The 15,452-nt window shown below is 47.5% G+C and overlaps 2 protein-coding genes across 6 annotated transcripts in view; both read left to right on the top strand.

Annotated features, from left to right (window-relative positions):
• The first annotated feature begins 1,091 nt into the window (after positions 1-1,091).
• Positions 1,092-11,702, top strand: RAD51D (RAD51 paralog D). Of its 3 annotated transcripts, none has more exons than XM_028708492.2 (11): positions 1,092-1,208; positions 2,338-2,431; positions 3,592-3,653; positions 4,659-4,777; positions 5,840-5,921; positions 6,323-6,457; positions 7,337-7,432; positions 8,754-8,844; positions 9,338-9,408; positions 10,694-10,861; positions 11,373-11,702. In XM_028708492.2, the coding sequence occupies exons 1-11, from the start codon at positions 1,200-1,202 to the stop codon at positions 11,433-11,435; spliced, it is 990 nt and encodes a 329-aa protein (XP_028564325.2). In that variant the 5' UTR covers positions 1,092-1,199; the 3' UTR covers positions 11,436-11,702. The 3 variants fall into 3 exon arrangements, with proteins under 3 accessions (XP_028564325.2, XP_028564327.2, XP_028564326.1); XM_028708493.2 differs by having other exon boundaries at positions 1,119-1,208; positions 2,306-2,431; XM_028708494.2 differs by lacking the exon at positions 6,323-6,457.
• Positions 11,703-13,392: 1,690 nt separating this feature from the next.
• RFFL (ring finger and FYVE like domain containing E3 ubiquitin protein ligase) overlaps positions 13,393-15,452 on the top strand; it is a 38,550-nt gene continuing 36,490 nt past the window's right edge. Inside the window, exon 1 of one of the 3 annotated variants that reach the window (XM_028707311.2) lies at positions 13,393-13,506. The gene's annotated coding sequence lies outside the window, so the exon portion shown is untranslated. Of the gene's footprint in view, positions 13,537-15,062; positions 15,086-15,452 lie in introns of those variants that run through there. The other 2 variants (XM_028707312.2, XM_077919633.1) reach the window with 2 other exon arrangements.

Raw genomic sequence — 15,452 nt, 5'->3', positions numbered from 1 at the left:
AGTAAGTCCCATTGAATTCATAAAATCCTAGAGTTGAAAGGGATCCCCAGTGCAGGAATCGCCACTAAATAATCCCTGACATACGGCCACCCAACCTCTGTTTGAAAACACCCAGCCAAGGACAGTCCAGCAGTTCCGTTGGGCTCATTCCCCGGCAGCTTATTAAGTGTCTAATATAAATAGGCAAAACAAAATTTAAAAAATCCTTCCAGTAGCACCTTGTTGTTGTTTAGTCGTTTAGTCGTGTCTGACTCTTCATGACCCCATGGACCAGAGCACGCCAGGCACTCCTGTCTTCCACTGCTTCCCGCAGTTTGGTCAAACTCATGCTGGTAGCTTTGAGAACACTGTCCAACCATCTCGTCCTCTGTCGTCCCCTTCTCCTTGTGCCCTCCATCTTTCCCAACATCAGGGTCTTTTCCAGGGAGTCTTCTCTTCTCATGAGGTGGCCAAAGTATTGGAGCCTCAGCTTCACGATCTGTCCTTCCAGTGAGCACTCAGGACTGATTTCCTTAAGAATGGAGAGGTATGATCTTCTTGCAGTCCATGGGACTCTCAAGAGTCTCCTCCAGCACCACAATTCAAAAGCATCAATCCTTCGGTGATCAGCCTTCTTTATGGTCCAGCTCTCACTTCCATACATCACTACTGTGTAAACCATAGCTTTAACTATACGGACCTTTTTTGGCAAGGTGATGTCTCTGCTTTTTAGTTTTTGTTTTTTGTTTTTTTTGTCTCTGCTTTTTAGGATGCTGTCTAGGTTTGTCATTGCTTTTCTCCCAAGAAGCAGGCATCTTTTAATTTCATGACTGCTGTCACCATCTGCAGTGATCATGGAGCCCAAGAAAGTAAAATCTCTCACTGCCTCCATTTCTTCCCCTTCTATTTGCCAGGAGGTGATGGGCCCAGGGGCCATGATCTTCATGTGTTTTTTGATGTTGAGCTTCAGACCATATTTTGCGCTCTCCTCATTCACCCTCATTAAAAGGTTCTTTAATTCCTCCTCACTTTCTGCCATCAAGGTTGTGTCATCTGCATACTACTTACTATAAATAGGCAAGAATGCATTGTGCTGTCACTTCCACGACAAGCCGGCAGGTGGGGCTAAAGCGCAATACTTGGTGGTCCTGGAGGAGAAAGAACTGGCCGCTCTAGGAGTAAAGCAGGAAATAGAGCTGCAAAGAAGGCGCTCAGTTTGCATGCATGGGGTAAGTGAGAGCCGAAGTTTTTGGAGATGCAGGAAGGGAAGGTCTTTTTCTGGGGCTCCGGTTTTACAGGCAGTTGCAGCTTTGCACGTCATCCTGCCAGCTGCATGCCAGCAACTTTCAACAATTTTCAGGCAGGGGTCTCTCCCAGCCCTACCTGGGGTGCTGGGGACTTGAACCTGGGACCTTCCCAAGTCAAATGCCTTGCCACTGAGTTAAGAGACCAGTTCTCATGTTCCAAGTCAAGGGCTGATTTAAAATAGGAGCATGGAAAGCTACCTTATACCATGTCAGGCCATTGGTTTATCTAGCTCAGCATTATCTAAGCTGACTGGCAGCAGCTCCCAGGGAATTCAGGTATCGGTTCTCACACAGCTTTGTGTTGGTGATTGGACCTGCAACCTTCCCAAAAGCATGCATTAAGCCTATGTGCTAAAGTAGTAGAGATACAGTAATGCTGCCAAGGTGTTAATGCTGCAAGTTGTTTTAAATTGTTTTTAATGCTACAACCCACTCTGGAACTTTAGGATGAAAGGTGGGCAATAAATAACACACGCACACAAACACAACATCAGCATAAGGCACAAGTCAACATCTGCAGGAAAAAAGCAGTGGTCTCATTCTATATAAAGCAGCTTCTCGTAGTAGGTTGCTGAGCATTTGTCCTTGCTTGTAGCTCCATAATACTACTATTACTACTACTACTACTACTACTAATAATAATAATTTATACCCTGCCCATCTGGCTGGGTTTCCCCAGCCACTCTGGGTGGCTCCCAACAGAACATTAAAAACAGGATAAAAGATCAAACATTAAAAGCTTCACTAAACAGGGCTGCTTTCAGATGTCTTCTAAAAGTCAGGTAGCTGTTTTTCCTTGACATCTGATGGGAGAGCATTCCACAAGACAGGCGCCACTACCAAGAAGGCCCTCTGCCTGGTTCATAGAAGAATCATAGAAACATAGAGGTGGAAGGAACCACGAGGATCATCTAGTCCAACCCCCTGCAGTGCAGGAATCTTTTTGCCCAATGCGGGATTTGAACCCATGACTCCGAGATTAAGAGTCTCGTGTTCTACTGACTGAGCTTTCTCTCCAGATACTCAGGCCTCTTGCTGTCCCCCCACCTAGGATTTCACACCAGCCATGATCCTCCGTGTGGGGCTGTGTCCTGGGCTCACGCCTGAGATGCTCCAGCATCTGAAGACCAGCGGCATCAAAACAGGTCAAGACTAGACTTCCTTTAGCTGGTTTCGGGGTGGGTGCGTGGGAATGAGAAGGGCCTCTGTTCCATATCTTGGGGGTGGGGATGGAGGAGGCCTTTGAAGCTTCTGGGCAGTTATTACCATGATTTGTGTCTTGTCTTTGCAGAGATGTTGTTGGACTCCAACTGCCATCAGCCAGTATGGCCAGGAACCTGTGATAGGAGTTGGGTGTCCAATGACATCAGGAGGGCCACAGGTTCCCTGTTCCTGATTCGTTTAGCAAAGAGTGTGGCTTTTGGAGAAAGCACAATGACTAAATCTGATAGCTCCCTGCCTGAAAAAGCTTCCAATACATATTTTTTTTTAAAAAAATTACAGTGCAGTGGGTGAAGGGCGGGGGTTGGAAAAGGAGAAGGACATAAGAGGAATCCTGATAAATTGGACCAAAAACGTCAGTACCCAGCTGGATCCTCTAGGAAGCCCATGAGCATGTTATGGTGGCAATAGCCATCTCCCGTGGTTTGCTTTTCGAAAGTAATGGTATACAATTCCCAGAGTGGTTTCACAATCCATCCCTCTTCACGGGGTTCTTTGGGAAATTTGGGAATACTGGTTTCATGACAACCCTTTTAGCACCCTTCACGAACTACAGCTCCCAGGATCCTCTAGGGAAAAGCCATGACTGTTAAAAGTGGTATCACAGTGCTTTAAAAGTATGGGGTGAATGTGGCCTAAGTACAACACACACTGTTTTGGGGTGGGGCATGGCAGCCCCTGGAACGCTACTGGCTCCTCTTATTCAAATCACAAATAGCACCATAAGTGCTATTATACCACTTTAAGCAAACATGGCTTCCCTCAATGAATCATGGGAGCTGTCGTTTGCTGAGGGCTCTGAGAGTTGTTAAAAGACGCCCTGTTCCCCTCAAAGAGCGCCAAATTCTCAGAGCTCCCTGTGAAGAGAGATTGTTAAACCACTGTGATGAAGTCTCAGTACCTGTAAGAAACTACAGTTCCCAGAATCCTTTGAGGGAAGCCATGGCTGTTTAAAGTGGTGTTGTAGCACTTTAACTATACAGTGCAAATGTTTTCACTACATTTCTTGTTTGGGACTCTTAAGGTCTGGTTTCCAGCTGCTGACTATTTCTGTGTCCTGCCCCCCACCCCAAACATTTTGCAGTGGAGGATCTTGTTTCATCCGATCTGGAGGAAATTGCCCAGAAGTGTTCATTGTCGTACAAGGTGAGTATATAAGAAGCTGCCTTATTCTGAATCAGGCCATTGCTCCACCTCACTCTATACTGCCGGCATCGACTGGCAGCAGCTTTCCAAGATTTCAGGGGACATCCCCAGCCCTACCTGGAGATGCTGGGGTCCGAGTCTGGGACCTTCTGCATGCAAAGCAGATGTTCTGTCACTAAGTTAAGAGTCTAGTCTTCATGTTTCCAAGTCAAGGGCTCAGTTGAATAAGAACATTGGAAGCTGCCTTGAAGTGATTCCTACCCTTGGGTCCATTTAGCTCAGTACTGTCTACACTGACTGGCAGCAATGGCTCTCCCAGGATTTCAGGCAGGAAGTCTCTCCTAACCCCACCTGGTGATTCTATTGGGATTGAACCTGCAACTTTCTGCATGAAAGGCAGGTGCTATATCACTTATCTATAACCCTTCACCAGGTCTTTTGAGATGGTTTTGACCATGTTTCATTGCTCAGTCCACACAAAACAGGTAGCAATTCTTCTCTTGCTTCCCAACAAAGCAAGAGTTGAACGGAGATCTCTCTGCCAAGGCTAGAGATATTCTTATTCATATCATCATTATTACCATTTATTATCACCACCACACCTTTTTTCTGTGCTGCTTTTCAGGTGGCTTATGTAGGGGAAAGTAAATAGAGAAAAGTTTTTTTCTCCCTCTCTCATAACACTGAAACTCTTGGACACCCAATGTAGCTGAATGTTGGAAGGTTCAGGGCAGATAAAGTCCTTCTCCGTGAAGTGCATAGTTACACTACAGAGCTCCCTCCCACATGAGACAGGGATGGCAGCTAAAAGAGGGTCAGACAAATTAAGGCTACCCATGACTACTTGCCGCAATGGTTATGCTGTACCTCCACTGTCAGGCATGGTTTGCCATGGGGTATAAATACAGTAAATAGAATAAATAAATATAAATAAATATAAATAAATGATGATATTGGAGGGTTAGTTCCCAGACTTGGCCTTGACTTATTCTGCTTTCTCCTCAGGCCTTAGCTGCAGTAAGGCGTATCTTGCTGGCCCAGTTTGCCTCATTCCCTGTCAATGGGGCAGACCTCTACGAGGAGCTCAAAAACACCACCGCCATCTTGTCTACCGGGAGCAAAAGGCAAGAGCAGACCCCATCAACTCCTTTACTGGATCTTTCCCTCTAATGTCCAATAGTAAAATAGACAGGGCTTTCACCACAGAGATGTCAAGGGATAGAGTGGGGCAACTCTACATATGCTGAGAATTGTGCCTTATGGTAGTTTTCCTTTTTCCAAACACGCACCAGGATTTGAGGCTTCATGTGAGCCTCTGTGGCATGGGGACGCTGTGGTCTAAACCACTGAGCCTCTTGGGCAGTTCGAATCCCTGCAACGGGGTGAGCTCCCATTGCTCTGTCCCAGCTTCTGCCAACCTAGCAGTTTGAAAGCACGCCAGTGCAAGTAGATAAATAGGTACCATTGCAGCAGGAAGCATTTCGGTCTGCTCTGGCTTCCATCAACGGTATTCCGTTTCACCAGAAACGGTTTAGTCATGCTGGCCACATGACCCGGAAAGCTGTCTGTGGACAAACACCAGCTCCCTTGGCCTGAAAAGCGAGATGAGCTCCACAATCCCACAATCACCTTTGACTGGACTTAACTGTCCAGGGGTCCTTTACCTTTACCTGTGCCATGGGGGCCCAGGCCTAACTTCCTGCGGACCTTGGGAGATGGTGATCCGCTCTTGTTTTCTGGACCACCTCTCTGGGACTCCCTCTTCTGTCTTGTCTGTGAGAGAGGCATGCCAAGGCCTTCATTTCTCTTCCTGAGGGCGAGATAGTGAGGCCTGGTGGGATGTTCATGGCCCATGGGTCTGAGATTCCTGGCCCATGTGAGGGTCGATTTGCAATGGGGCCAAGTTCAAGGTGTCACTATTAAGGAGATTCTGACTAAACATTGGGAAGACCTTTCTGAGGGCAAGAGCTGTTTGACAGTGGAACAGACTAACTGAGAAGGTGGCAGGCTCTCTTTCGTTAAACAGAAACTGGGTGGCCATCTCTCAGGGATTCTTTCGCTGTGGTGCTTGTGTTGCAGAGGCCTGGACTGGGTGATCCTTGTTCTGCCTTCCAACTCTATGCTTCTACGATTCTATTTCCCTCTTCTGATTCTTTTTTCTTTTTTCTTTCCCATTGCTGTTCAAGCTTGGACAAGCTCCTGGACTCTGGCTTGTACACTGGGGAGGTGACTGAGCTTGTGGGGGCTCCTGGAGCCGGCAAAACTCAGGTGAGTGGGGGGAATCCAGCAACTGAGGTCACCGGAGTCACTGTGGCTGTTCTGGTTGAAAAGAGCTCTCAAAGCAGTTTAAAAGAATAAAATGATCAAAGAGAAGAATGGTCAGCAATAATGGAAGACCTTTGAAAAGTTGAAATAGCAATAGGCTAAGCTTGCCTAAACAAAAATGTGTTTAGAAAGTGTAATATCAATAGGCAGGGATTTCCATGATGATGAATGATGTTGGCTGGGGCTGATGGGAGATGGAGTTCAGCTCACACCTGGAGCTTTTCCAGTTTTGGAAATGACATTTGTGGTGATTGTGCTTTGTAGAATCATCACATGGGGAGGCATCTCAAAAGGTCCTCTAGCCCAACTCAGCTTCTGTGCACTCTCTCTCTCCATATTTCTAGGTGTGTCTCAACATAGCTGCAAATGTGTCCCACAACCTCAAGCAGAACCTTCTGTACATAGACTCCACAGGGGGCTTCACAGCCACCCGTTTGCTGCAGCTCCTTCAACTGAGGACCGAGGATGAGCAGGAGCAGGTCAGCGTGAGCCAAAGAGGACAAAGGGGCTCTTGTGGCCTCTTTATATTATTGCATTTAGTTATATTTTGTTTTTTCAATTCCTCTTAACATAATAAAAATTAGATAGAAACAAAACTAGGGGTTGGCATCCATCTAAGGTTTGCATAGAGCCAAGCCATTGAAATGAATAGATCTCAGCCATATTCATTCATTTCAGTGGAGCTACTCTCAAAACCAAGATGTGTGCTCTCCCAAGCCCACATCTGCAGCACATTGGCACTCCTGTCTCAGCGACGTCTGTGTTGGCTTGGAAGAGGGCATGATCCCCAAGGACACGATCTATGGGAAACTGGCTTCAGGCACCAGGCCTGTTGGCAGACCATCTCTGCGTTACAAAGATGTCTGCAAATGTGGCATGAAGGCTGGCAACATCAGCCCCCGCTGTGTGGGAATCCCTTGCAAACCACCACAATGCCTGGAGACATACAGTCGGGTCATGCATCCAGAGGAGGAATGACCACTGGGGGAGCACAGAGAGAAGAAAGGCCGTGGTGCGTCTGCAGCAGCCCAGCTGGACTCCCTCCTCTGCCCCAGCTGCAACAAAACATGTCTCTCCCTGTTGGTCTCTGCAACCACAGCAGTCACTGCAACCATCCAATGGTTTGACTTCACCCCCCAAGACACACTCCTCCATGGTCTCGCAAGACAGACGGCTGCCAACAACTCTGAGCAGGACTAATGTTGGGTATAGCCCTGTATGTTTTTTGTAAACCGCTTTGAGTTTGTGGTTCCCCTCCCAATCTAGTGGTATTTATAAATATGTTACAAATAAGGCAGAGAATGAGACCCATTCTTGGCTGTGTCTGCCTTAACAGCTTTTCCTCCCTGCACCCATAGGCAGAGGCTTTGCAGAGGGTCCAGGTAATCCGTGTCTTTAACGCCTATAAAATGCTGGACGCGTTGCAAGAGTTCCGCAGCAGTGCAGCCCACCAGGTGAGATTTCTCCAGTGCTCCCATGCTTGCAAGACGCTTCATTGCTTTCCATCTCTAGAACTCAAGCTGTTGCAACATATTACCCTGGAAATCCCCAGCGTGTTGGAGTGTGTGTGAATGAGTGGCTTTCTGCACATGGTCAGCTATACCCTTCCCTGTTCTCAACTTGCATGTGTGAATGAGTGGCTTTCTGCACATGGTCAGCTATACCCTTCCCTGTTCTCAACTTGCGTGTGTGAATGAGTGGCTTTCTGCACATGGTCAGCTATACCCTTCCCTGTTCTCAACTTGCGTGTGTGAATGAGTGGCTTTCTGCACATGGTCAGCTATACCCTTCCCTGTTCTCAACTTGCGTGTGTGAGTGAGTGGCTTTCTGAACATGGTCAGCTATACCCTTCCCTGTTCTCAACTTGCATCTTTGGGGGGTGGAGGAAGCCCTGGCACAGAGAGCACACATTGCAGAGCGGAGTCGTCAATCTTAATTTAAGCTGTGCACCACCCCCAAATCTTGTTACCACCTCTTTTCTCCTGTCCTTTGGGTTCTGCTATCCAGGACTATTGCAGTGGCTAACTTGCTGAATGCAAAATTAATTTTTGTGCCAGAAAACAAATGATTTCCCTGCAGTTTTCTGAGCTCTGAGATTTTCTGGGGGGCAGAAGTCCTGGATTTCCTTGGTGGGGAGCCAAGGTAATCCCTTGTGGGATGTGTGCAGAGGAAGGCAACCAAGATGATGAAGGGTCTGGAAACCAAGCCTTGTGAGGAACAGTTGAGAGAGTTGGGCATATTTAGCCTGGACAAGAGAAGACTGAGTGGTGATATGTTAGCCATCTTCAAATATCTGAAGGGCTGTTTCATGGAAGATGGAGCAAGCTTGTTTTCTGCTGCTCCAGAGGGGAGGACCTGAACCAATGGATTCAGATGCTAGGAAAGGAGATTCCAACTAAACTTCAGGAAGAGTTTTCTGGCAGGAAGAGCTGTTCAGCAGTGGAACAGATTGGAGGGTGGTGGAGTCTCTTCATTGGAGGTTTTTAAACCAAAGTGGGATGTCTGTCTGTCAGGGATTCATTAGCTGGATTTCCTGGATTGCGTGTGTGTGTGTGTGTGTGTGTGTGTGTTTGTGGTTGGACTAAATGACATTGATTTTCCTTCGGGCCTTGCAATTCTCTGATTCTACAACTGTGGCCTACTGTTAATTTGCCCTGCTTCATCGTCGGTGCCTCAGCTGCGGAGGGCAGGATACAAATAAAAAATTATTATTATTATTATTATTATTATTATTATTATTATTATTATTATTATTCTCTGCGCATTCTCCCTCAGGTCGTTAGTGCATCTGGGCCAGTGAAAGTTCTGGTGATTGATTCCATCTCCGCTGTCGTTTACCCTCTTTTGGGAAGTCGGCAGCCTGACGGTAAGCAACAAGCCCACCCCTGTCTCTCAGCAGGCACTCGCCTGTTAAGGGGTTCCGCAGAGGACAGCCCCCCCAAATCTTGCTGTTGGGTTTGTCTTATATACCAGAGATGGGGAACCTGTGGCACTCCAGCTATTCTTGAGAGGTTTCACAATCAATCCCTCTTCCCAGGGAACTCTGGGAGCTGTACCCCTATGAGGGGAATAAGGGGTCTCCTAAAAACTCTCAGCACCTTTGACAAACTCAGTTCCCAGAATTCTTTGGGGAAAGCCGTGACTGTTTTACAGTATGGTAGCGCTTTAAACGTATGGTGTGATTGTGGCCTGAAATATTCCTGCCACTGCTGTGTGTGGTGGGGGTGCATTGGGGGTGGGGAGAAGCTCCAAAAGCTGATGAGCACATTTCTCCTGATTGGCTGAAAACCACTTGCTCCCACGGAGAAACAGCAGTTAATGGCAAACTTGGGAGGACCACGTCTCTGTCTTTCCTCCAGGCATGGCCCTCATGATGCATTTGGCGTGGGAGGTGAAAACACTCGCCAGAGAGCTTGGAATGGCTGTCGTGGTAAGTGGTTGAGAGCATCCACTAGACACCCCCTTTTTAAAAACTTTGCCCCTGCTGATTGCATAGGAGAAGAAGGGGGTGTACATCAGTGGTTCACTAACCTTTCTGGGCCACCGCCTCCTTGGTTCCCCATAAACTCATCCCCAGTGCTCCCTAGCCAGGGTCGTATAGTTAGAGTGTCAGACTAGGACCTGGAAGGCTGGGTTTCAAATTCTGACACAAGCAGGAAGCCCTGCCCCCAAATCATCATCAACCTTTATTACGGTCCAAAGACCCAACAAATCGTTACAAAGCAATACATAATTCATACAGCCTACCTCCAGGTTAAACAAGCATTTCGTTCAAAATATAAGGATCATTGGTTCTTGCAACCACCGATAATAACTTGGCCACTGCTAATGTTCTAGCATTTGTCCAGTCTTCCAATAGGAACCTGACATAGTGAGCCTCTGATTTTCCCAGGAAAGGTACCAGCAAGGGTAATATTAGTTCAGCCCTGGCTTGCTCATATTTTGCACAGTGCAACAAAATATGTTTTATGGAATCGATGTTTTGAGCACACGAGCAAAGTCTGTCCTGGTAGGGAACTCCTCTCAACCTGCCATCCAACACTGCAGAAGGAAAGACGTTTAGTCTGGCTTTGGTGAAAAGCCTTCGATAATTTGGTACTGTCAGGTTTTTAATGTAAGATGTTAACTTAAAGACATGCCCATATTGTACTCCTACTGCCAGCAGACTACAGATTGCGTGTGATCGAGATCGCAAGTCACTGTGTGCATTATCCCATAATCTTTGCTTTAACGTCTTTAGGGTGCCTTCATAACCCAGGTAATACAGTTGGGGGGGGGGGGGTGACAGACCAATAGAGGTGGCTTTTTTAGCCATGGTTTTCTGCCATTTGCCGACAAATTCCTCATTGGTCAGGTATTGGTACAAACCCTTCCCTAGATCAAACACTGAAATCCTGAGCCAATGTTTTAGGGCAGCCCACCACGCTTTAGTTGACATTGGGCATTCACCAGCTTCTAACAGAAGTATGGAGTTGGGGACACAGTTGGGAACCTGAAGCAGAGATTGTAGAAATTTTGCCTGAAAGCCATCTAGCTTTGGCAGGTCCCCGTTATGCCCCCAAATAATTCAGGTTTGTGGTTGAGTGGGAATTTTCCATCATTCTAGAATGGGGGGGGGGGGGGGGGCTTGTACAGCAGACCCAAAAAGGGTTTGTGCAGCTAATTACTCTGAAAGGGAAATGAAAGAGGACTAAAACCTGCCACTCTGTTTTCAGCTGACAAATCACGTGACCAGAGACAGTGGCAATGGCCATCTCAAACCAGCACTGGGTCGCTCATGGAGTTTCGTGCCCAGCACCCGGGTGCTGTTGGAGGACAGCAAGGAATCTTGCGGGGGAACTGGCACCTCCCGAATTGCGTCCTTGACAAAATGTCCTCGGCAGGTGAGAACTTGGGGAGGACATGCATGCCCCTGTATCCCTAGATTAAGGTAATGTGGAATCATGGGGTAGGCAATTTCAGATGATCTAACAATTGCAATTATAGATGACCTAGCACTGTTCTTGAGAGTGGTCTGGGCTTTTAAAGGGCGTTTTAGAGCATCTGTACCGGGATTTTCAGCCAAAAAGAACCTCCCAGAGTGGCTTACATACAAACAACTGAAAATAAGGCAATTCCTGCCTGCAGGCTGATGGTCCGAAAGACACTCTGAAAGGAGGAGGGAGGATTAGGAAAAAAGGAAATTTGGGTGCCTGTTCTAAAAGAATAGCTGGAATGGAAGTGGTTCAGGGGCAGGAGGCACAGCCTGATAGAGCTGCCTTTTCAGCAGACCTGATGGGATTAAGAGGAAGCAGCTTCCGCTCCAGGAACCTTGCAGTCCTTCATTAGCACATTCCTCAGCTCTGCATAAAATAAGAGACCCGATCCTTATATTCTGTCCTTTGTCTTTTGCAGCCTGTTGGGATTCGGGTAGATCTGGATCTGGGGAACTGGGATCTGACGGAAGGTGCAGCATGATGTCAGCTGGAGAGGGACCCTGATGGAAGATGCTAACGGAGGGGGCCCTGCCTCTTCAGCACAGCTGGCTCCCTTGCAGGATGAGGACCCCATAGGTGGAGAGAGCAGCTTCAGGAGATGTCCTTCTTTGCTTTTCTATGTACCGACATTCTCCTGATTACTTGTGGAATAGCAATAGGTGGCTACGTTGCCATGCCATGGTTCCACTTGGCTGTAACTTAATGTGGATAAATTTCTGATTTGAGAGGAATAAAAAGAAAAAAGAAATAGGATGGCCAATGTTGTTACTTCCAGGAAATGAGCCTCTGTGTTCTTATTCTTTGTTTTGCTGTGATACTGTTGCATGGGCCCCAGTCTCCGAGTGGTGAGAGACCAGAGTTTGGTTTCCTTAGAATGTAAGGTCAGTGGAGACTGTCGTGTCTTTAGAATACACGGTTTTATTTACACATAATATATAACCTGAGCATAGGATGGAGGGGCTCACAGCATTAATACCCCAACATATCTTCCCCCCCCCATTAGGTTTCCAGGGAAGCCCCAAGTCACAGCCTTGATGGTGCAGCGATAAAACTGGTAGCACATTTGAAAGCTAAGCAGAGTCTGCTATGGTATCAAATTGGATGGGGAACTGCATTTTGAGATTACTGCATTGCAGGGAGTTTGACAAGATGACCCTTGGAGTCCCTTTCAAATCTACAATTCTGTGACCCTATTTTCTTCACATATTAATTAGTTCTCAGGGTCACATGTATTTCTGAGCCACTGAACTCAAGGCAGAACATGTGTCTCTCTGGCTTCCAGCACCACCATCCATGTCCCGCCCCCGCTGCTCACCCCATTATTGTTCACCATCTTAGGATGAAGTGGCTTCCAACCATGTCAGGTGAGAAAAGGCCCGCCCATTTCTCACTGTGGCAACAGAGTTCACCCTTTGGCCATGTTAATAGCAGTACTTAAATGGTCATCTGAGGCAATCACCATAAGAAATGAACTAGTCTGACTGGTTCATCAGATTCATTCTTCTACAGTCTATCCTCACAGATACAGGTTTGCAGGTTTTGTAGGGGACCAGGAGCATCTTCCAGACGCCCGCAATACTCATCACACTATTCTGAAATCCTGTTATTGATCAGTGTGGTTAGGTTCCTATGACCTCCTCTTTAGATAGTAATGTATGTTCATGTATAGTGCATTAAGTTTGTATAAAAACAATGTTCAAACAGCTTTTTAAAGCTGGAATCACTTTTGTTGCACAAGGCTGCAGCAGCACAGAACAGGGTAACAAAACTTAAGCCACATAGTAGGATGTGCATAAACTCACATAGAAAAATTATATCACTACAGTTTGCAATTAGTAAAATTAGCAATAAGGAATAATAAAATTAAAACATTCATGTCAAAGCGCAAAACATAGACACATATTCTTAAAATAAAACATGATATTTATTTAACATAGAATGTAATACATGACATTAAAAGTGTTTGTGTGGGGTGGGGGAATGATCTCAAAAACTAACACCCTTTGGTTAATTTTTAGTGCATACTTACAGAGGAAAATAAGAGAGGTGGACAAGTGATAGTTAGCATTTATTTAAAATTTAAAATAAAAAATTGTTAGCAACCATTAAAAATAATAATCTGAAAAGGACTTTTTATATCCCGTCCCACCGCCAAAGCGAGATTCGAAAACGTGGTTTGTCTTTGTTTTGTGGCGACTTTCGGCCTCCGCTCCGCTAGGGAGCGCCGAGCGGCACGCAGGCGTCCGCTTGTCGGTCCCTCTAGCCCCCAGACAGCCCTCGTCTCTATGGCTCACTGCTTGGCCGCCTTCTCTCATCGTAATCATAGAGAGAGGGGGCGCGCGGAGGCGGAAGCCCGACGGGGCTTTCCGCTCTACCCCAACGCTGCCCCGCCTCCCTCTCTCCCCACCCGTTGCCATGGGAGCGAGCGGCGCTGCCCAGGGAGGCCAGGCGGCGGCCGGAGGGGGCGGAGCCGTGCCGGCGGCCCGCCCACTTCTCCATCTGGCTCAGTCAGTCGCAGCCCGGCCTTCGGCGAAGGAGGAAGCGCCGCGGAGGTAAGCAGGGGCTCCTCCCTTGGCCCGAAGGTAGGAGGGGGGGGGGCAACGGAAAGCGTGGCGGGGGGAGGAGGCGGTGCCTGCTGGGCTATGAGAGAGAGATTGTATGGGGGGGGCGGCTATGGGGCTGGAGTGTGGGAAGAAATAAGGGGGTGTGGCTTCTTTTGTGGGGGGTCTGTTAGTGGCAGAAGCTTAATGGGGAGAGCCTTTTCCTTAATGACACCCAGTACTGGTGGTGGTGATGAAATGTGGACTTTATAGGGTAATAATATAGGGGGTGAGGCTCCTGCTTCTTAATGAGAGCAAGGTAAGTTGGTTGGGGGGCAGAGACTCCTGAGGTGAGAGAGGCTTATTATTACTACTAATAATACTACTATTATCATCATTATCAATACATTTATATACCATATTTTCTTCCAAGGCACTTGAAGGTGCTGGGCATAGTTCTCCCCCTCCGCATTTTATCATCACAACAACCCTGTGAGGTAGCTTAGGCTAAGAGATGCTGACCCAGTGAGCCTCATGGCCAAGTGGGAGGATTTGAAGCCTGGCCTCCGGGTAGTTCTAGTCCAGCACTCTAACCATTACACCATACTTCTTTTTAAAGAGAGATCCAGTTTGTCTGGTGGTGAGAGGAAGTGTGGAATCGATGGGGTTGCAAAGTAGATAGCTCAGGAGGTAGAGCATGAGAGGGCTGACTGTGAGTTTGTTGTTGAGCACTGGCTCTTGTTTTGAAAGAGGGTCTGGGTGTTCATGGAGCGGGGAAAGCAGAGGGGAGGCGGTTTCTTAATTGGAGGTCTTGATTTTGGGTGGTGGGGAGGCAGTTGAGTACAGTGGTACCTCGGGTTAAGTACTTAATTCGTTCCGGAGGTCCGTTCTTAACCTGAAACTGTACTTAACCTGAAGCACCACTTTAGCTAATGGGGCCTCCCTCTGCCGCTGCGCCACCGGATCACAATTTCTGTTCTCATCCTGAAGCAAAGTTCTTAACCCGAGGTACTATTTCTGGGTTAGTGGAGTCTGTAACCTGAAGCGTCTGTAACCCGAGGTACCACTGCATTTTGCTGGGAAGGTTTGTGTTGGAGGGGGGGGGCATCAGAGTTCACAAGGCTGGGTGCCTGTGCATGGGATGACAGTAGGAAGCACTTAACTGATAGAGGAGTACAGTCTAGTCCAGCATCCTGTTCAGTGTAGGGGAAGGGCTGTATCTCAGAGGTAGAACACCTTTGCATGCAGAAGGTCCCAGGTTCAGCCTCCGGTGGCATTTTCAGGAAGGGCTGGGGAAAGAATCCTGCCTGCCAGTCAGTGTAGACAGCATCTTCCTCTGATCTTCAGTGACCTTATACCAAGTCAGACCCTTTTGTCTATCTAGCTCAGTATTGTTGACACTGACTGGCAGCAGCTCTCCAGGTTTTCAGGCAGAGGGGAATCTCAGTGTTACATGGAGATGCCACTGGGCATTGAACATGGGGTCCTTCTGCATGCAGAGCAGATACTGTGCTACTGAGTTATATCCCTTCCTAGGAACTGGGTTCATAAAATGGGGAGCAGGAAGAGCCATGTGCTGCCTGGAGGACAGGTGAGATATAAATGATATAAAAGTTGGGGTAATAATCATATTTCCACTTTGGAGATACCATGGTTTGGGGGCAGTTGGGGAAGAGAGCAGAATTTGTAGGGCTGGGATTTTGGGTGTGGCAATGAGGAGGTTGTTAGTAGGGCAGGGAGGTTAATTGGAGCAGCAGCAAGTTGAAGGGAGGTGGCTGTTGCTTCTTTAGAGAGGTGATTTTTTTTAGGTTGGCAGGTGGCCGTGGAGAATCTTTGGGGCAGAGTTGCAACTATAGGAGAGGCATGGAATGGAGAGTCTCACGCACAGGACTCTCTGGGCCTTGCTGTCTGGTCCTTGGAACTCTCCCAAAGCTCTGCCCCCTCTTCCCAGCCCCCAC

The sequence above is a fragment of the Podarcis muralis genome, chromosome 15, assembly GCF_964188315.1.
Source record: "Podarcis muralis chromosome 15, rPodMur119.hap1.1, whole genome shotgun sequence".
Lineage (NCBI taxonomy): Eukaryota > Metazoa > Chordata > Lepidosauria > Squamata > Lacertidae > Podarcis > Podarcis muralis.
The sequence above is the reverse complement of the archived record's forward strand: the minus strand, read 5'-3'. Positions and strand labels throughout refer to the sequence as shown.

Bases quoted from the DNA above. Each gene is read 5' to 3' on its own strand.
- RAD51D (XM_028708492.2), top strand. The intron at 2,432-3,591 runs GTCAAGACTAGA...AACATTTTGCAG, and splicing joins GACCAGCGGCATCAAAACAG to TGGAGGATCTTGTTTCATCC. The intron at 4,778-5,839 runs GCAAGAGCAGAC...TTGCTGTTCAAG, and splicing joins TTGTCTACCGGGAGCAAAAG to CTTGGACAAGCTCCTGGACT.